Raw genomic sequence first — 20,566 nt, 5'->3', positions numbered from 1 at the left:
TTTGATGTAATCAAATATTAAAAATAAGATTTAACGTAACTTTTAGCATCAAAATTTAATAAATTACTTATTAAAAAAATTTAATTAATTTTAGCAATTAGTTTTATTTTAGTTTTTAAATTTGAAAATTTTAATAATGTAATTAAATCTTAAATAAATCCAATTTTATTCATTAAAATAGATGATTTAATCCGAAAAATCTGAATCTAAAATGGGCCCAATTGGGAAGCCCAGGGTACAATTTGATTAAACGAAATTTCTTTACTTCTTTCGCCCTTTGCATTGCCCCTGCCTTGGGAAAACGGGCGTTGGTCGGAGACTTGGTTGGTAGGCCTATCCATACACGTGCTCCTCCAAATAAGCATGACGCGTCTAGTTTGCTGAAAATTTCTATATTTCAATGGGTTAATTTAATATTTAGCCCCTGAACTTGATAATGAATTTAATTTTAGTATTTATTTTGTTTACTTTAATACTTAAATTTGAAAACTAAATTAATTTTGGTTCCTGAATATAATAAATGTAAATGTTTGATGACTTGACATTCTATATGCCACATCATCAAATCTCAATAAAATTCAAATTTAATTATTAAAATAGACTTCATTGTTAAGTGATATTTTGAGTGCTAAATCATTAAATCTTGACTGAATATAAGTAAAATAAATTTAATTACTAAATTTAAATACCAATATGGACCAAAAAGATTATAAATATTAAAATGTACTTAATTATAAATTAAAAAATTAAAATAAAATAAAAAAATTCAAAAAAGTCCACGAATAAAACAAACTAATGGTACTCCTGTTTTGCCCCCACCCCCAAAAAAGAAAGAGAAAAACACACGTTGTGGGTCCGGAGGAAAATGCAGAATGTTACATCACTTAATTGTGGAAAATATGTGGAAGGTTTAATAATTTATTTAGTCTTTTAACTTTAATAAAAGATCATTTTAGTTATTTGTTTAACTTTTTATATTTTTTTAATTTAATTTTTTGTTAAATTATCTCAAAATAGATAAAAATTTTAACAAAAGTTAATTTTTTTAACATGGACATATACGTAGACTACCAAATTAATAATTAATTATTTTTAAAAAATTCAGAAAAGGAAAAGTTATTAAAATTATTTAAAAATGTTGTAAAAACAAAAAAATATATTATAAAAATTTTAAAAATTAAAAAATATTATAAAATAATTAATTGTTTATGTGGCAGTCCATGTGTACGTCCACCCCAACAAAGTTAACGTTTGTTAACTTTTTCATCCATTTTGAGGTGACTTGACAAACGAATGCAAATTCAAGAATAAATGGAAGGCTAAAATGATATATTTTATAAAGTTAGAGGGTTGAAAAAATTATTATGCCTAATATAAAAAAATCATCCCTCGTCCCAACTTAAGGTAGTTGAAACATGGTAGTCAATTTTATTTCGATAATAATTTTAGATCCCGTTCTAATGTAAATTTCGGTCAATCTCAACTGTATTGATGCATACAGATTAATTCCATCCATATTGACCAAAATATGGTGTACCAACCTGTATAAAAAATGATTTTAAAATATAAGGGTGAAACCAAAAAAAAAAAAAATCGAGGGGATCAGAATTATGTTTTATATTTTTATAAGAGTTAAAAGGAAATTTCACAATTTTAACAACTTATATTTTTATAATTTTTGGGAGGCCAATGTGTAATTTTATCATTTATTAAATTAAATCTTGTAAATTTTAAAAGGTTAAAAGTGAAATTGTACACTTTTAAGGGGTTTGGATTTGCATAATATGGGACTATTTTCTTGTTTAATTTATGAAATAATTTTTTTATTTATTTATTTTGAGTTTATTTAATAATAAATTGTATTTTGTAAATATTATTAAAGAATATTTTATACGACTGAAAACTATTTTATATTTAAGACTTGATATTTAAAAATATTTTTTATATACATATATAAAATATTTTAAAAAAATTACAGTAAATTCGAAAAAAATACATCAAAACAAATGATATCAGAATATATTAATCTCGGAAAAAAAAATTATGTGGACTAAAATAAATATTTTAAAAATAATTCACACTACTTCGATGAGTTTTCCAAAACCCATTTTCCTTTACCATTTATTCAATCCTCAGTTTCTTTGAACCTTCCAAATGTTTGCAATATTTTATCATATTAGCTTTGACTCTACTATTTATTGTCTAGAAAGTGTTAAAAGTGAAATCTTTTACACGTTTAAATAAACACGTTGACTCAAACTCGTGTTTTATATTTATTGGCAAAGTGGGTATCATTTCAATTGACTACTTGTTGATCGATTTATTATATTATAAATATAAAAAAAAAAGTCTAATTCGATGCATGATCGATATATAAATTTATATTAAATTTTTGATTGAGTTAACTTAATGAGTTAATCGAATATTAATTTAGTTTATATTTTTAAAAAAAATAATATTAAGATGAGATTTGAACTCGAAACACACGAGTTTTAAACATTTGACTTAATATCAATTCAACTAAAGCTTCATTTGGTTTTGACATAAAATTGTTGTAAATATTTTATTTATACTTTTTTTTCACACACTCACGTGGTGCGTTATAGTCTAGTATTTATAAAGAATCATATACTTTTTCTTTTAAAAAAATTAATATTTGATAATCACATCGGATCTCAACTATTTTCAAAGTCAAGTTGTGTTAGACCCCTGAATGGGGAGAAATTCTCCTAAAGTTGCTTTCTCTATCAACAAATTTGAAAAGGATATAGAATTTTTTATCCTTGAACTCGGTAAATGTAAATGTTTGATGACATGACACTTTGTGTGCTAAATCACTAAATCTTGACGGAATCCAAGTTTTAATAACTAAAACGAACCTCGTGACTAAATGATACTTTGAATGTCACATCATCAAATCAAGTTTAAAAACCAAATCACACTTAATTGCTAAGTTTATGTACAAAATTAAAATTAAAAATATACAAATATCAAAGTAGACCCATGACTAAAAATATATAGTAACCTTATTTGAAATTTTTTATAGAATTCTTACTCCTATTTATTACTCCCAACTTTTAAATCGAAAAAAAAAGCACAATTAAATCAGTCTAATCCACGTCTCCTTAACTATTGCAATATCAATCACCTGATTTGAAATTTGAAGCAAAGTGAATGGGCCGGGATTTGACGTTTCGCCATACCAACAGCTCTTTCTTCATTCTTTTTTTGTTATTATTAAGGCTATATTTTTTTTTCGACTCGAATTTAGGTTACATTTAGAAGCGATATACATCTTAATTATCATGCTAATACAAAGGATTTGTTAAGGATATGACTTAGATAAATAGGAAGAGAGAACTTTTTTTCTTTTTAAACGTGGGGTTAAAGCTTGAGCTAAGGTGCTTGCAATGGCAACCCGATCCTTGGGTTGGTGGCTCAAATCTAGCACACTGGATTTAACTTACCCCATCTTCTTCTGTGCCTTTATACATACGTTTGGTTCCAATAAAACAAAAGCCAGGTCACAGAAAGCGACACCAACTTCGTCCTTTAACAGAAAAAGAAAAGGTTAAGGGATTGCTATTTCATTAATGGAAGAAGATATTGAACTTTCTTAATTGTTACAGACTTCATTCGGATTTGGGTATTTCGGAGAACAAGTAGTAAGTCTTTATTTGAACAGTTTCCTTTAGACATAGTGTATGGGTGAAAGGTTAAGGGATTGCTATTTCATTAATGGAAGAAGATATTGAACTTTCTTAATTGTTATAGACTTCATTCGGATTTGGGTATTTCGGAGAACAAGTAGTAAGTCTTTATTTGAACAGTTTCCTTTAGACATAGTGTATGGGTGAGTGGTGTAGGTATGTCTCGACCATGTGTGTGAGAGAACACTAACTCTTTTATTGTTCAATACCAAAAAATGGAAGAAGATATTACATTATAGTTACAAGTTTGCTAAATAATTAAAATTAGGGAAGGTTTAGAATAGAATATATGATAGTTGAATTAGATATTACTTGTATATATATATAAACATAATCTAAATCTAATGTACGATATTTAAAAAGTCTTTATTTTAATATATTTGAAAATGTTTGATCCCATTTTTTAGTAAATTCGAAAATGTTTAACCATTATTTAATAATTTTTAATAGCATTAATATATGGGATTTTTTTTTACCCTTTTATTTGATGGTAAAATGAAAAGGAAATTCATAATTTAGAAAATTTTAATTTGATCTAATAATTAAAAAACGTGTAGTTTCCATAAAATTCGTTTTAAAAGTTGTTATGATAAAAGTATCATAGATGTTTCCGTGTTAAGAATCAATTTGTATTTTGTCTCATTTACTCAAAAAATGGGTAAATTAGTTATTATACATTAGATTAAAGAGTAAACTAGTCATTTCTGTTAAAATTTTCATTCATTTCTACTGTTAAAAACTGATGCGGCTGACGAAGTAACCAAACAGTTACACATGGCATACCACATGTACCTTATGCTAACATCAAAGACCAATTTTTAACAAAAAATTGGATGAAATTGTTAACAGAATGATTAATTTTCTATTTAATTTAACCTATAGAGATTAATTTACCCATTTTTAAATCAAAAAAGTAAAATGCAATCTAATTCCTCATAAATTCTTGCTATAATTACCACGGACACTATCGAAGAAAAATCCAAACTAAATTTAACCCTAACTGTAAATGGTCCACCTCTTATGCCCCTAGACCCAATTGTAAATTTAATATAGTAGAAAAAAAGGAGAGAAAGAAAAAAAAAACACTTGAGGGGTCCCTACGAGATACAGTAATCTGCTACATCATTTAATTGTGGAAAATTTTGGGAAAATTTTGGGAAAATAATATAATTTATGAAAAATTAACAATTTGGTCCCACATCCCAGCACGAGGTAGTTGAAATGTTAAATTTCTCACTCAAAAAAATTTTAAAAATTTAATTCACACTACTTTTTTGAGTTTTCCACAACCTTTTTAACCATTACATTATCCATATGGGATAGTACCATACACTATTTCCAAATCTCACTTTCCTTCACAATTTCTCATATCCTCCCTGTTTGACCCTTCCATATGGTTTTTGAATCGGATTAAATCGGTTAGATTCAGAACTAATTTGATTATAAGCTTGGAGAGAGACATCAAATCGAGTTATTTGCAAATTGGTATGAATCGAGCTAAGAAATTGATTGAACTGTTTTTATTTATAATTTTATAAATTTTTAATGATTTGTATGATTTAATTGTATAAAATGATTAGACCGTTAAAGTGGTGGCGTGATCGATTTGATAATCGATTTTGTTCTGAAAACTTTGATTTTATCATATTGAATATGAGAACATTTTATATCGTTTCAAAAGCGTTAAAACTAATAAGAACACTTTTCAGAATTTAAATTTGTGTCTTTTTATTTACGAGAGACGAGGTGGATTTCACTTCAATTATCTACTTGTTAATCATTAGACAAGATTTCTCATATTACAAATATAAAAAGATTAGGTTTGATGTATGATTAGTGTATAAATCTATACATTAATAATGAATCATATGCTTTTTTTATTCAGAAATTTTCAATAACCGATAATCGCATTAAACTTCGATTAAATCTAAAATCAAATAACATTAGACTTTTCTCTACCGATAAAACTCGAAAAGTGCATCAAATTTGTTTGCACTTAGCCTAATAGTAATTGGTAATGAAATTTTATTCAGAAATTTATAATTGTCGAGTGTTTTAGTGTGTCAATTTCTAAAGAGTATTAATTCTTTATTTATATGATATAGTTCCAAATGTGACGTCGTATGTAGGTTTCTATGCATGTTAACACGTACCCTATACTAGGATTAATACGTATTCTTAACCTAATATATTGTGTATTAAATATTTTTCAAGGTAAAAATTTATTAATTTGATATTTAAAGTTTATATTTGATATATATAATTTTATAAAATATCAATAAATTATATGTTTAATTATTATTTTTGATTCACAAACAATATTGATTCATATGAATTAAGAATGTCCAAAATCGATAAAAAATTAATTAATTTTTATTATTATTTTAATTATTATTAAATCAAAAAATAATATAATTTAACAGAAAATTAATGCGTTGGATATTCAAACAATGAGCTCTTATATAAACTCATCCCTTGCAAGCTACAAACACTCAGCTTAACAAATAAGCAAACACACACTCTCATTCTCTCTCTGTATTTCCTTTGTCTCTTTAATGGCTACTTTCTTCTTCTTCCTCCTTTCCTTCCTTATCTGCTTTCACTTGTCAAGTAAGTTTCTTACTCTCCAAAACGACACCGTTTTCCCTTTTCCTTTCTCAATAAAATGAAAACTCTACACACACACACACAAAAAAAAAAAGAAACTGCATCACTATCAGTTACTTCACTTTCAAGCTCCATATTTCCAATTAATAATTTTGGTGTTTTTTTTTTTGTTTTTGTAAATAGGTGCTGAGCCGTTTATTGGAGTGAACTACGGCCAAGTGGCGGACAACTTACCGCCGCCGTCAGCCACCGCGAAGCTTCTAAAATCGACGTCGATTGAGAAAGTTAGATTGTACGGAGCGGATCCGGCGATTATCAAAGCTTTGGCTAATACCGAAATTGGGATCGTAATCGGAGCGGCTAATGGAGATATTCCTTCTTTGGCTTCCGATCCAAACTCAGCAGCTCAGTGGATTAACTCCAACGTGTTGCCTTTTTACCCTGCTAGCAAAATCATCCTCATCACTGTTGGCAACGAGGTCACTTTCTAAAAAATTACCCATTCTTCGCTTTACACTCCCTTTTTCAATTTTTTTTTTCACTTTCTAAAAACATTCTTAAATTTCAGCAAAAGTGAAACCTAGTACTAAAAAAAAATTCAGTTAATATTGTTACTGGCTTGGGAACGAGGTATTAAATTTCGGTTTTTAAAAAAAATTGGGAGTTTAGTTAAAAAATTTCAAAAATTTTGGATTTAATGAAATTTTTTAAAAAAATTCGAGGAATTTAAATTAAAAATATTTAAAAAATTCAGCAATTTCAATTTAATAACATATAAATTATTATTATTTTACCCAGGTATTGACTACAAATGACCCGAATTTAATAAACCAACTGCTACCCGCAATGCAAAATATGCAAAACGCCATTAACGGTGCTTCACTGGGTGGAAAGATCAAGGTCTCAACGGTTCATTCAATGGCGGTGTTGGGCCAATCCGACCCGCCATCTTCCGGGTTGTTTAGCCCGAGTTATCAACCCGCATTGAAAGGTTTGCTTCAGTTCCAGAAGGACAACGGGTCCCCTTTTGCCATTAATCCGTACCCGTTTTTCGCTTATCAAAGTGACTCCAGACCCGAAACGCTTGCCTTCTGCTTGTTTCAACCCAACGCGGGACGAGTTGACTCGGGGAACGGAATCAAGTACATGAACATGTTTGATGCTCAGGTTTTGGTCCCTCCCTAACTTTTTCTTTTGGTTAAATTTGGTTTTGATGCTTTTGTTATCTTTAATTTTAAGATTTAATCCTTGCATTTAAACCTATTCCAATTAAAATATTAACATAATTTTTTCTTGAAAACAACTTTTCGAACAACAAGCAATATTTAGTTGTTAAAATTGATAATTTTTCCCAACTTAATTTCTAAATTTTTTTAAAATTAATTCTTGAACTTGACAATTTTTTCATTTTTATCCATGTGATACTATAAAATTATGCTATACCATCCTTTAAATTTTAGTTGATACTATGACAAAGTCTCAAAATTTTATATCTTTGAAAGAGTTGTAAGTTCAGGGACTGATACAAATAAAAAAAAAGCTAGGGACCGAATTAAAAAAAAAGTTGTTAGGTTTATGTTACCTTATCCAAAAATAAGGCATGTTAACAATGTATCAACCTATATTTTTATAGCTTTTACAGGGAGTGAACCATAATTTTACCAGCTTTTGCTACCACATTTTAATTTCAAATTTGAGAATATGATTAAAATATCAAAATCAAAATTATATATTTATATTTTTTTTTCTATTTACAAAGAAAAATTGGGATTACAAAAATTCCAAAGTAGTAATCGTTTTCAAGGAATGTTTCAGAGATTATATTAATACTTTTCTTTTTGCTGTAAATATTTAATTGTCGGTGGAATTCGTCACTCTCGTTCACGTGTGAGCTAATTATTCACTATAAAATAAATATTCTTGCCATTGTCTTTTTTCTGTAATGGGCTGAGTTGAGCTGAGTTTGGTTCGGACCGAGCCCAGTTAAAAAGTGGAATCTGAGTCAACACAGACAAAACTGTGGAAATAAAAACGTAGGACATACGTTAATATTAGTCACTGGTCCTTGACATTGACGTAGACCATGCTGTGGGATTTGATCACATGAATTCTTATTTATTTATTTTTAATTTAATTTTTTAATTTGTTTGATTTACTTTTTTGACTTAGCCCAGAATTTATATATATATATTTATTTCTTTCCTAATCCAACTTTTTTTTTTCTTTTTAAATCAAGGTGTTATATACAAGAAAATCTAGTTAAATGTAGAAATTAGGGTTATCTTAATGCATTTAGTTTAGGAGTTTTTTTTATACATTTACTTGAAATTAGATGGGACCGCAACGGCATATTGGTTAAATTAGTGGTTGAATCGAATTTCATAACTTTTTAGTATTTTTTTTAGTAATTATATAATTTAAATTGGATAGACCGATTGGATTGAGAATCGATAAATGAGACAAGAGTGCTCATGAGCTACTTGAGTACGATTCAGAAAAACTTTAAACTTGATTCGGTAATTATCGAGCCGATAACTATCGATCGAGTTGAATTCAAGCTTAGTAATACTTGATTCGAATGGCTCACGAGTCTTATTGAGTTTTTCTTATTTTATAATGTTAAATTATGTTATTGCCCTTAAAATATATCATCAACCCTAAGTTTAATTATTGAGTCGAGCTCGAAGTTCGAGTATAAAAATTGGTAAATGAGCTTAATTGAGTCCGAACTTGTGTAGTTCAATTATAGTTTTAGTTGAGCTCAAACTTAAAAATAGATATTCGATCGAACTTGAGCTAAGCATCGAGCTCCGAATTTCAGGTCGTACTCGAAGTTTGAGTACAAAAATTGATAACTGAGCTTAATTGAGTTTGAACTGGAGTAGTTTAATTATATCTTGAGTTGAGTTCAAACTTTAAAATAAATATTCAATCGAACTCGAACAGAATATTGATCTGGTAATATTCAGACTCAGCTTTAGAGAACTAGTTGAATCATCAATCTTTAAGTTTAAGATATAAATTTAAGAAATAACTGGTGACACTGTCCCTTAATTAGCTTGAGTTGATTAATGAACTCTTTAAGACGACATTTGTCATTGTTTATCCTGTCTTTTCTTTCATGATTTTGATGGGTTTTTTGGACTCAATTTAAAATCTTATCCAAGAACTAGATTTGTTGCAAAAGTTTGATTAAAATTCATTATCTTGCTGCAATCTGTCATGGGTATATCATTATATTCTATGGAATTAATCACTTTTAAAAAGATAAATTACCACCATATTATTCATGATTTTTTTAATTATTTAATAATATTTTAGTAATTTTTTCATGTTATTGATACATAATTTTAATATTTTTTTACCTTAAACTTAGAATTCTGAACCCCAAATCATAAATTTTAAACCCGAATTTTAAACTCTGAACTCGAATTTTGAGCATTGAAACCGAATTTTGAATTCAAGTTTAAGGTTTAGGATTTGGATTTGGATTTAAGATTCAGATTTGAGTTTAGAGTTTTGTGTCTAGAGTTTAGGATTATGAGTTTGAGGTTCTTGATTCATGATAAAAAAATTACCAAACATAAAACAAATTATTAAAATATTATTAAATAATTAGAAATGATCTATAAATGATATGTTAAGAAAAATTTATAAAATAATTTCTCAAATGGAAGAAATTAAAATAACTGAAAAAAAAAATTGTGCATATACACACAAAACCATGTCATTCTATAGCGGTGGTATGAGAAATAGCCAACTCTATGCCTCAATTGACTCGGTTCTATTTTTATTTTTTTAATATCAATTTTGAAGTTTTGAATTTATTTTAATAAAATTAATATTATACTTTTTGAACATTATCCAATAAAGTTTCAATTTTTTAAATAAATATTTCTAAAAATTAATATTTCAAGTAAATAAAAAAATTAACAATTCAATATATTTATGTAGAATATTTACATTATTCTTGTAATTTTATACATAAAATATTATTTTTACATAATAAAAATTTAATTATTTTTAAATAAAAAAGTAAAATTTCTGATAAACATAATATTTTAACCGAGCTAATGTGTCCCTACTAAATCCTAATCACATTAAATGCATCATTGGCTTTTTTCATGAAATAATTGGAGGCACTAATAAGTGTGGTTGATGGGTGACTTATTGTGCTTGGTAACAGGCTGGCCAGTCCAATAATTCTAGATTAGCCCTTCAATAGTTTTGTTAACTGTTGCATGTATATAGATGGATTTTAAGTAAAACTAAACTATTTATGCAGTAAAAATTGAACTGCATTTTGTTTTTTTATTTAAAATATAGGTAAATTAGTCTATGTATGTTAGATCAAAAAAATAAATTGGTCACTTTGTTAAAAATTTATTCTATTTCTACTGTTAAAAATTGATTTTTGTACGTCATTCCACATGGCTCGTTAAATATCATTACTTGATTATTCCGTTAATCATACTAGTTTTTAACAGTACAAATTGATGAAATTTTTTAATAGAAATGATCAAATTGTTTTTTGTTCTAACGTATAGGGGTTAATTTATCTATTTTTTTAATAGAGTGGACAAAATGTAATCTAGTTTCCAGTATAAGAGCTTCATGGATTTTATAATTGCACATATTTAACAGGGTAAAAGAAAAGAAGAAGATTATATTCTTACCATAATACAGTACTTTGCCACTGATTACGGCATTGAAATGTTGATAGTTGGTCCTAATGGTTGTGCAGGTTGATTCAGTGCATTCTGCTTTGAGTGCTATGGGGTTCAAGGATGTCGAGATTATGGTTGCCGAAACGGGATGGCCATATAGCGGCGACAGTAATGAGGTCGGACCTAGCATTGAGAATGCAAAAGCCTATAACGGGAACTTGATTGCTCATTTGAAATCGATGGTCGGGACACCGTTGATGCCCGGGAAATCTGTGGATACTTACCTCTTTGCACTCTATGATGAGGACTTGAAACCCGGTCCCTGTTCTGAACGGGCATTTGGACTTTACAAGCCGGACCTTTCCATGGTATATGATGTTGGCATTTCAAAGAGTAGTCAGGTAAGTGAATTAATTTGTTCATTTGAACGGAAAAAAAAGTTATAATAATGAAATTTTCCTTTTTTATGTTCTAGACTCCATCGACTCCATCGACTCCGGTAACTCCTCAACCGAAACCGACTGCAACTGGTTGGTGTGTACCGAAGGCCGGTATTTTCGATGCTCAATTGCAATCGAGTCTAGACTATGCATGTGGCCAAGGCATCGATTGCAGTCCGATCCAACCGGGAGGTGCCTGTTTCGAACCGAACACCATAGCGTCTCACGCTGCTTATGCCATGAACCTTTACTACCAGAGTTCCGCCAAGAATCCGTGGAACTGTGATTTCTCGCAGACGGCAACACTAACATCCCAAAATCCTAGTAAATATACTTCACTCAAACTTCATCTCAGTTCTATAGCATTTTTTTTAGGATAATCGGTTTAATCAGTCGGTTCAATCGGGTTTTTTTCAAATCTATTTAACCAATTTTAACATGAGAAAACTAATATGATCAACTTAGTTGAAAAAACTAACCAAACCGAGACTGTGATACGGTCGGTTTGAATGAATTTTGTCGGTTAACTAATCTTGAGTTATTGGGTTGTGTTATATGACTATATATTTATTATATAATAAAATATAAATATCTTTTAAATAATTTAAAATTAATATAAACTTAATTAGCTTTTTCGGTCAGTTCAATTTAAAAATTCAAAAATTAATAATCAACAGAATTAACCGATTAAATCAAAGTAAAAACATACCAACCACATACCAAATCCAAGTAATAGACCCATAGAAATGGACATTTAGTAAAAGATTATGCTCTTTTTGTGGTATTAGTGCTAATAACTTTGTGATATTGAAACATCTAAGTAACTTTAAAATTAGGCCCCTAAATGATTTTAAAGTTTTTTTTAGTTAAAAGTGATATTTATGTTACCAATGTGGTCTCATTTTATTCTATATATCTATAAGACATCCAATAAAAACATATCATATGTCACATTTTTTTTATTGAAATTATATTTTGGGATAAAACGAAACTAAATCGATAACTTAAAGACTAACTTTACATATCATATGTTACATTTAAGCCTTAAAAATAAGCCTCCAATGCCGGTGTTCAATGCATACATATATATAGAACACATTTACATCAAAATCTGAATAATATAATATCTTAATTTCCATTTTTTTTTCTCTAAATGAAAATTTTCCTTTGATTGCAGGTTATAATAATTGCATCTACCCTGGTGGGAGCACTTAGAAAAGCCAGACAAAATGTGAATTGAAATTGGAAAAAGGAAAAGGATGGTTAAATAAAGGCTGTGGGTACCTTATATTTGTAGCTTTAACTGTAAAGTTATTCTCCTTTGATATGGATTTGCTGTGGTCTGTGTTCTTTTTTGGGGGTAAATTATTTGATCTAATAAAGTTAGGGTTGGAACAGTAATGAACTTTTAGTGGTTAAAAAAAATGGGGTCATGCTTATAATCTCTTAGACATAATATCAAAACCAGTATGATGTAGGTATAAAAGTTTAGATTCGATCCGAAACATTTAATTTTTCTTCTCCAATTATAAAAAAAAAAAATCATATTTTGCTTCTTGCATGTTCTATGTACCATGTCTTCTCTAAATGTATTGTTTTATATATAGTCAATGAATTTTGGCCTTTTCTTATGCCTAAAATGTTGGTTTCATATCCAAGTTTCAGCTGATTCTTTACTTGTTCAAATGCTTATTATATGATTATGAATGTTTGAGGATTGAATACTACTCAAACTCATGTTGTAATTTTTGTATTAGAAATTAAATTATATTTTATTTTACAAAAATAAGAAAATTAGTCCATATATATATTAGTTTAGAGAGTAAACTAGCACTTTCTATTAGAAAATTTATCCATTTCTATCAGTAAAAATTGGTACAGCTTACAGAACAATTAAACTATTACGCGTGGTGTGTCACGTATACTTTATTCTAATTTTTAATATACAATGACAAGTTTTTAACAGTAGAAACAAATTAAATTTTTATAGGAGAATTAGTCTGCTCTTTGATTTAATATATAGAGATTCATTTGTCCATTTTTTTTTTGTAAATGGGACACAATACAATCTAACTTTTAATACAAAGGGCTTCATGATACTTTTATCGTTTGGAGGTTGATTTCTTCATATGAAAAAAAATTAAGATGGGGCTTCAATTTCTAACAAAACAAAGACTTAAAAACGGAAAATAACTTGTGTAAGATAAAAATACAAATACCAATGGATCTAAAATTGAAGCCAGACAGAAAATCGATTGAGTCTTAGTTTAATTGGCATGAATATGTATGAAATTATTTAAAAAAAAAAACCAAAGTCATTATGAACTATAAAAAAATATTATTAAAATGAACTTGTTAATGTTTAAAATTCAAATTAATTTGATCATTTGTAGTCGGGATATTTATTTAATATTAAAATAAAGTTAATTTTGAAAATTAATTTTTTAACTACCTTAATTTAAAAAGTAAAAAAAAATCAAAGTAATGCATTTCATATTTTTCATTAAAGTGCAAAAAAATAACTTATGGACATGATTTTAACTGTATTGACTCAATATGATTCATTCAAAGAAAAGGATAATTAAAAAAAATATATAAAATTCTATAATTTTTTTATTGGGTTCCATTTTTTTCCTTTTATAGTATTGGCTTTAGATCAATATAATAAATATATATATACAGAAGTAGTCTTTTTATATTTATTAAATGTGTTACCACTACATGTCTTATGACTTGGTCCAGAGGATCACTCGATTAGAGAAACTCAAACATGGCGACTTGATTAGGGAAACCTCAACAACTCACCTTCTCTCACGTCTACAACTCGCCATCCCCCTATCTGCCTTATACCAATAGCTCGTCATCCTCTCATCCTTTAGATAGCCACAACTCGTCATTTCTTTATTCGTACACCCACAAGGATGCCTCTTTGAGGAACCTTTTAAAAGGATAACGTGTACTCATACTACGTCCCATCAAAAAACCATGTCTTATAAATACGAGGAGTAATCCATGAGAAGGGAAGGAAGAGAACCATTAAAAAATGATATTTTTATTGTAAAAAAAAAATTAAATGGTATTTTAAAAAAAACTATTCTAAATAAAAAAAATACCTTTCATTTATATAAAATCTAGTTTAGACCATTTCAAAACTTATTACAAGAATATAATATTTATTATATATATTAACAAAAAAAAATGACAAATACAATGTCAACTTTTCCTCTCCTGTCGTATTCTCATGGGGCCAACCTTTTCTCTTGTTATATTATATGATTAGCAGCCATTCCAACTATTAATATTATTAATTACTTGTTATTTTTAGTAAATTCCATTGTATTGAAGATAGATTCTCCTCTAGTTGTTGACTTCAATGTTAGAAGTTTTTTTTTTTAAATATTTATCGGAATGAGTTTAGTAATTAATAATTCGTAAAGTTTATTGGCCACAAATTTTAAAACTGCTCTATATTCGGAATAAAGATCAAACCCTCAATTATTGATTAAGATAAAAGAAGAACTAAAAATTAATTAATTACCTTCCAGCTATGCTTCTGCTAGTGTTTATAAGAGAAAGAAATAAAAGAAAAAAATAATAACATGGTAATGGAGGAAGATTGGGGAAAAAGTTAATTCCTCTAAGAGTCCCCAAACTATTACTCAAAATTTAAATTAATCCTTAAATTTCAAAAAGTTGTAGTTGAAAATCAGTATTCTATGAATTTAGGCATCAACTAGAGGAGAATAAGAGCTATCAATTATAAACATTAGTGTAAATGTATAATCTATTATTGTATAAGAATCTTGAGTAAGATGTGTTAAACGCAATATTTAGTTCTTGAACTTGATAAAAAAAATTAATTTGATTCTTAAAACTTTTTCTTTTTTTCACATTAGTTTCAAAATTGAACAATTTTTTAATCTGATCATTGAATTTGGATTCCATTAATACGTGATAATGGGATATTTTAAGTAGAGTGTCATATTATCACCGGAACGAACTTTAGGTGATGATGTAGCTAATCTTAAAGTGGCATGTTATTACACTTTAATAGAAACCAAGTTTAAGGATGATAAAATCAAGAAAAGCTGTCAAGTTTTGAGGCAAATATGGATAAGCTAAGACGAGAAAAGTTTCCAAATTCAGGGACTAAATGTTTTTTTATCTCTCAAACAAAACATCTCTATAAAATTTAGAACCTCTATTTTTTAACATATTATATCCAAACTATTTCTGTAGTAAATATATACGTATTTATAATTTAATACACACATTTAAAATATATTTTATACCGTTTAAAGTACCATGGAAGTCCTTCTATTAGAGTCAAACTGTATTTTGTCCCTTCTAGTAAAAAATGGAGAAATTAGTCCTAGTATGATAAATCAAAGAGAAAATTAGTCATTTTTGTTAAAAATTGACATGGGTGACGAAATAACTCGACAATAACACATAACATTCTACGTGTACCTCATAATGATGTACAAGGACCAATTTTAAACAATAAAAATGGATGAAATTTTTAACAAAAAGATCAATTTGCTCATTGATGTAATTTTTAAGTAGAATAAGCAAAATGCAATCTAACTTCAAGTATATAGACCTCTATGGTACTTTTACCGTTCTAAATCAATTTGAGTTGCATTTAACCTCCAAAAGCATCTAGCTTAGACCAATTTAGAATTTGAGTCATAGTTTGAGGACTTATAATAAAATTAATCCAAAAAAATGCCGCAGTAGAGATCCACGTGGAAGGGTAAGTGGGGCCGGCGGCGACAGTCAAAACACAATCAAAACCTTTACCGATCAGCCATAAACCCCCCTTTTTATTTTATCTCTTTCAGAATCTTATAAAACCATCAATCATCACCTTCACTATAAAAAACCCTTTCCTTTATTTTGGGTTCTTTTTCCTTCTAAATTTTTGGTTTTTTTTTTCTCTTTTTAATTATGAATCCATAGCAGAGAGATCATAGAAAGAAGGCTTGACCTTTGATTGATCTCGCAATAAGGAAGTTTATTTTTTTAATTTAAAAAAATGCTTTTTCTTTTTAAGTTAAAAAGATTTTAAAAGACCCAAAAAAAGTATAAAAAAAATGTCTGTTGCAGAGCTGAAAGAGAAGCACGCGGCGGCGACGGAGACAGTTAATAATCTAAGAGAACGATTAAAGCAAAGACGTCAACAGTTGCTCGACACTGATGGTAATAAAAAATAAAAAATCAAAGTTTTTGAATTTTGTTGGGTAATTATAAATGTTTTTTTTTTAGCTTCTAAGATCTATTTGGTTTTTTTTTTATTTGTAAATTATCATGTGTAGTTGCTACATATGCAAGATCACAAGGGAAGAGTCCAGTTACTTTTGGTCCTACGGATCTGGTTTGTTGCAGGACCTTGCAAGGTCACACTGGCAAGGTAATTTAAAAAAAAAAAACTTTTTTATTGCAAATTTTTGAATTGATTATTGTTTTTTTTAAGGTTAAAGAAGGTGAAAAATTGCTTACTTTGTTTGAAATTGAATTGCTTTGGGACATGTTTATATATATATGTATGTATGTATGTATGTATGCATGTATATCAGATTTCAGTTGCATGTGTATTTTCTCTAGGAGAAAGGGACTTTTTTTTTTTTTGCTATGTTGATAGCTTTGTAAGTAGAAATGCTTTGTTGGAAGACAAAAATGGTGTTTTAGTTTATGGATTATTATCATATACGCCGCCGCGAGTGGAGTAGAAAAATCTTCACAAGCGGGTTTAGGGTGATGCTATTTGTTATTAAGGACACTTGGCATCATCTTAGAACGTTTGTGGAGTTTTTTTACTATACTGGCGGTGGACGGAATAATTGTCGTTTGTTTAAGTGATGGATGCTCCAATGGCAAGAAAAGGACGGATAAAGATTCGAATTTGGAGTAATATTTGACTTAGAGTGCTTCATTTAAGATTTGATATTTTTGGGCTGATTTCACTGTCATTCAATTCTTTTTTCGTTTTTTCGAGTCTTGGGTTTCACAAATGAATTATTTACTGAAATGGGGCTAAATAGTTGCTAAATTGAAGCAAATAGTCATTTGGATTGTTTTTGAGTTCTGCATGATGATAGGGAAAATCTTAAGTTAATGATAATTTGTTTGCGGATCACTTGTTATACTGATGGCTATAGATGAAGTTGTGTATTTGAACTTAATTTCCAAGGAACTATGCAGGTTTACTCCTTGGATTGGACTCCAGAAAGGAACCGGATTGTTAGCGCGTCTCAGGATGGACGATTAATTGTGTGGAACGCTCTAACTAGCCAGAAAACTCACGCCATAAAGCTGCCTTGTGCGTGGGTTATGACGTGTGCTTTTTCTCCCACGGGTCAATCAGTTGCCTGTGGTGGTCTCGATAGTATGTGTTCCATTTTCAACTTGAATTCTCCGACTGACAGGGATGGAAACCTACCTGTATCAAAAACCCTTAGTGGACATAAGGGTTACGTCTCGTGCTGTCAGTATGTTCCGGATGAAGATATTCACATTATTACCAGTTCCGGTGATCAGACCTGTGTTCTATGGGATATTACTACTGGCCTTAGAACATCGGTTTTCGGGGGAGAATTTCAATCCGGACATACTGCTGATGTGCTAAGGTATCTTAGTGTTTTTTAACCTATTTGGATTACCTTATAAGTCCATTGATTTGCATTAATGAAGCGTTTGATATCTTTGTTTAAGTGGCTCGGGTATGAAGTTAATACAGAAAAGTTATGATTAGTATAAGGTAAAATATGCCATAGGTCCCTGTACACTTCACAAATTTTGGATTTAGTTCTTGTACTTTTTTTCCTAGAAATTTAGTTCCTCTACTTTTCAGATTTTAAAATTTAAGTCCAATTGTTAACACTGTTAAATTTGTTGGTATAACATTTTGAAATTAAAAAAAAGAACTCAATTGATAGCAGTGTAACTAAAAAATACGCTGCAATAAACCTAAATTTAACAAAATAATCTTAATAGTGTTAAGCGTTAACAGTTGGACCTGAATTTTAAAATCTGAAAAGTAGGACTAAATTTTTAGAAATAAAAGTATAGGGGCTAAATTTCAAATTTTCGAAGAATAGAGGGACTTCTGGTATATTTTAACCTTAGTATAATGGTTGTTTTATGCACATACTCTGTTAACTACTGTGGATAATAAGCTCGAGGAATCCTGAGCAGACTTTCTGTTGCTTCTGATCAATCTGTTCTCCTTTTATTGGTATGGCAGAACCTATGTCCGGTGATATTTGTGTTTATCAAAACTTTTGTTGAATGATAATAAGTCTTCTTCTATGCTTATTCTTTCAGTGTCTCAATTAATGGATCGAACTCAAGAATGTTTGTCTCTGGTTCATGTGATGCAACTGCCCGATTGTGGGATACTCGTGTTGCAAGTCGAGCAGTTCGTACATTTCATGGTCACGAGGGCGATGTAAACACCGTGAAGTTCTTTCCAGATGGCAATAGGTTTGGAACTGGATCGGATGATGGGACTTGTAGGTTGTTTGACATTAGAACTGGTCACCAATTACAAGTATACTATCAGCAACATGGCGATAACGAGGTTCCACATGTGACCTCCATCGCATTCTCCATTTCTGGAAGACTTCTCTTTGCCGGATACTCAAATGGAGATTGCTACGTATGGGACACGTTATTGGAAAGGGTAATAATAACCCATCCTCCATCCCCCACCCCCCGTTTTTGACTTACTTTCATCTTTCCAACCCTTTGATTCCCAAGCACGAAATTTTAATCCATTCGTAAACCTATTTTCCCCCATGTGATGTTTTGTTTTGGATTGCATATTGGTTTAGGCATAATGTTACCGGTTCTCATTGTATTCTTTCCCTGCTCATCACCATCGGTGATTAGCAGGCTTTTCTTTAGCATTAGACTTTTTGATGATTTAGACCAGCATGGTGCTCACATCGTTGACATAGATGTTTAATGAATACTTAAGCTGAAAGGCATAGGACTCAATGAACCCGAGTTTTGTCAACTTTCCCTCTCTTCAGGTTGAATACGGTTTGTGCAAATGCATAATATGAAGTGTCAAATGTAGTCAGCTTTGGAACCTTGCAGCCTAAACTTTTTTATTTTTCGTTTTTTATCCCATTCTTTAAAGTTTCAACTACTTGAATTACACTTTAGCTGAAACTATTTATAGCTGACTCGGGTTTGGCATATGGTTGGCTGTGATTCTCTAATCACCTTCATCTTTTATGTCAGGTCGTTTTGAACTTGGGATCTGTCCAGAACTCACACGAGGAACGGATTAGCTGTTTGGGTTTATCGGCCAACGGTAGTGCCTTATGTACAGGAAGTTGGGATACAAACCTCAAGGTTAGTCTATATTCTTCATTTTATCATACTTGCATTTGCTACTCCTAGGAATGAAAAACTGGCTCTGCATACCGAAACGACCAGGAATCGGTAATGAAACGAAAAATGGAAATTCAGAATTTCTTCTAAATGAAAAAGCGATCTTTGAAAATGGCAGATTTGGGCATTTGGAGGGCATAGAAAGGTGATCTGATTCGTCAGACCGAGAAAAACCAGTTACGGTATCTCCGGCAGGTGCCCCGTTTCTTCAAACTGCAATCTTTCATGGCATTATCCTATGTGGGAGATTTCCTTTGTATTTTAATGCTTTGCACTGTTGCTTGTAAACTTCCATGTTGAAAACCCAATTTGATTAGTGCATAAAGAAAGATTAAGGAAAAAAAACTTTGTATTAGGCAGAGATGTTCATTTGCATTTTTCTTATATAGCTTTTGCTTGATTGTGATTTGTAAGAAAAAAAAATTCATTTTATTTTTCCCAAATTGTCTGACTTTGGACCGTTTTCATTCCTATAATGTAACTTTTGTGTTAAATTATAAATCTGCTAATTTTGTTTTTATTAATAAACTAATAAGCTTTGTGTAATCATACCATCTTAAGCAGGAGCAGCATCAAGTTGAGATTATATTGAGAAGTGTAATTGGTTAAAATATGTCATACTTCCTGTACTTTTCATAAATTTAAAATTTAATCTTTATATTTTTATTTCTAAGAATTTAATTTTTTTCTTTTTATATTTCAAAATTACACAATTTAAGTTTTTATTAAATTGGTTGGT

General features: G+C 29.5%; 2 protein-coding genes across 2 annotated transcripts; both read left to right on the top strand.

Annotated features, from left to right (window-relative positions):
* Window positions 1-6,147: 6,147 nt before the first annotated feature.
* LOC107927938 (glucan endo-1,3-beta-glucosidase 7) lies at window positions 6,148-13,055 on the top strand. The gene is made up of 6 exons (XM_016859071.2): window positions 6,148-6,320; window positions 6,501-6,796; window positions 7,116-7,484; window positions 11,062-11,385; window positions 11,460-11,748; window positions 12,602-13,055. Exons 1-6 carry the CDS (start codon window positions 6,266-6,268, stop codon window positions 12,637-12,639), a joined length of 1,371 nt encoding a protein of 456 aa, XP_016714560.2. The 5' UTR covers window positions 6,148-6,265; the 3' UTR covers window positions 12,640-13,055.
* Window positions 13,056-16,237: 3,182 nt separating this feature from the next.
* Window positions 16,238-20,321, top strand: LOC107927977 (guanine nucleotide-binding protein subunit beta-2). The gene is made up of 6 exons (XM_016859119.2): window positions 16,238-16,626; window positions 16,743-16,837; window positions 17,629-18,053; window positions 18,751-19,108; window positions 19,675-19,788; window positions 19,946-20,321. Exons 1-6 carry the CDS (start codon window positions 16,521-16,523, stop codon window positions 19,979-19,981), a joined length of 1,134 nt encoding a protein of 377 aa, XP_016714608.1. The 5' UTR covers window positions 16,238-16,520; the 3' UTR covers window positions 19,982-20,321.
* The last annotated feature ends 245 nt before the right edge of the window (window positions 20,322-20,566 follow it).

This window comes from Gossypium hirsutum, chromosome A03 (genome assembly GCF_007990345.1).
Source record: "Gossypium hirsutum isolate 1008001.06 chromosome A03, Gossypium_hirsutum_v2.1, whole genome shotgun sequence".
Lineage (NCBI taxonomy): Eukaryota > Viridiplantae > Streptophyta > Magnoliopsida > Malvales > Malvaceae > Gossypium > Gossypium hirsutum.
This window is presented reverse-complemented; position numbering and strand designations above follow the sequence as displayed.

Excerpts from the sequence above, each read along its gene's own strand:
- LOC107927938 (XM_016859071.2), top strand. The coding sequence starts at position 6,266 with ATGGCTACTTTCTTCTTCTTCCTCCTTTCCTTCCTTATCTGCTTTCAC. Across the intron at positions 6,797-7,115 it reads TCATCACTGTTGGCAACGAG|GTATTGACTACAAATGACCC; the intron begins GTCACTTTCTAA and ends TATTTTACCCAG. Across the intron at positions 11,386-11,459 it reads GCATTTCAAAGAGTAGTCAG|ACTCCATCGACTCCATCGAC; the intron begins GTAAGTGAATTA and ends TTTATGTTCTAG.
- LOC107927977 (XM_016859119.2), top strand. The coding sequence starts at position 16,521 with ATGTCTGTTGCAGAGCTGAAAGAGAAGCACGCGGCGGCGACGGAGACA. Across the intron at positions 16,627-16,742 it reads ACAGTTGCTCGACACTGATG|TTGCTACATATGCAAGATCA; the intron begins GTAATAAAAAAT and ends TATCATGTGTAG. Across the intron at positions 16,838-17,628 it reads TGCAAGGTCACACTGGCAAG|GTTTACTCCTTGGATTGGAC; the intron begins GTAATTTAAAAA and ends GGAACTATGCAG.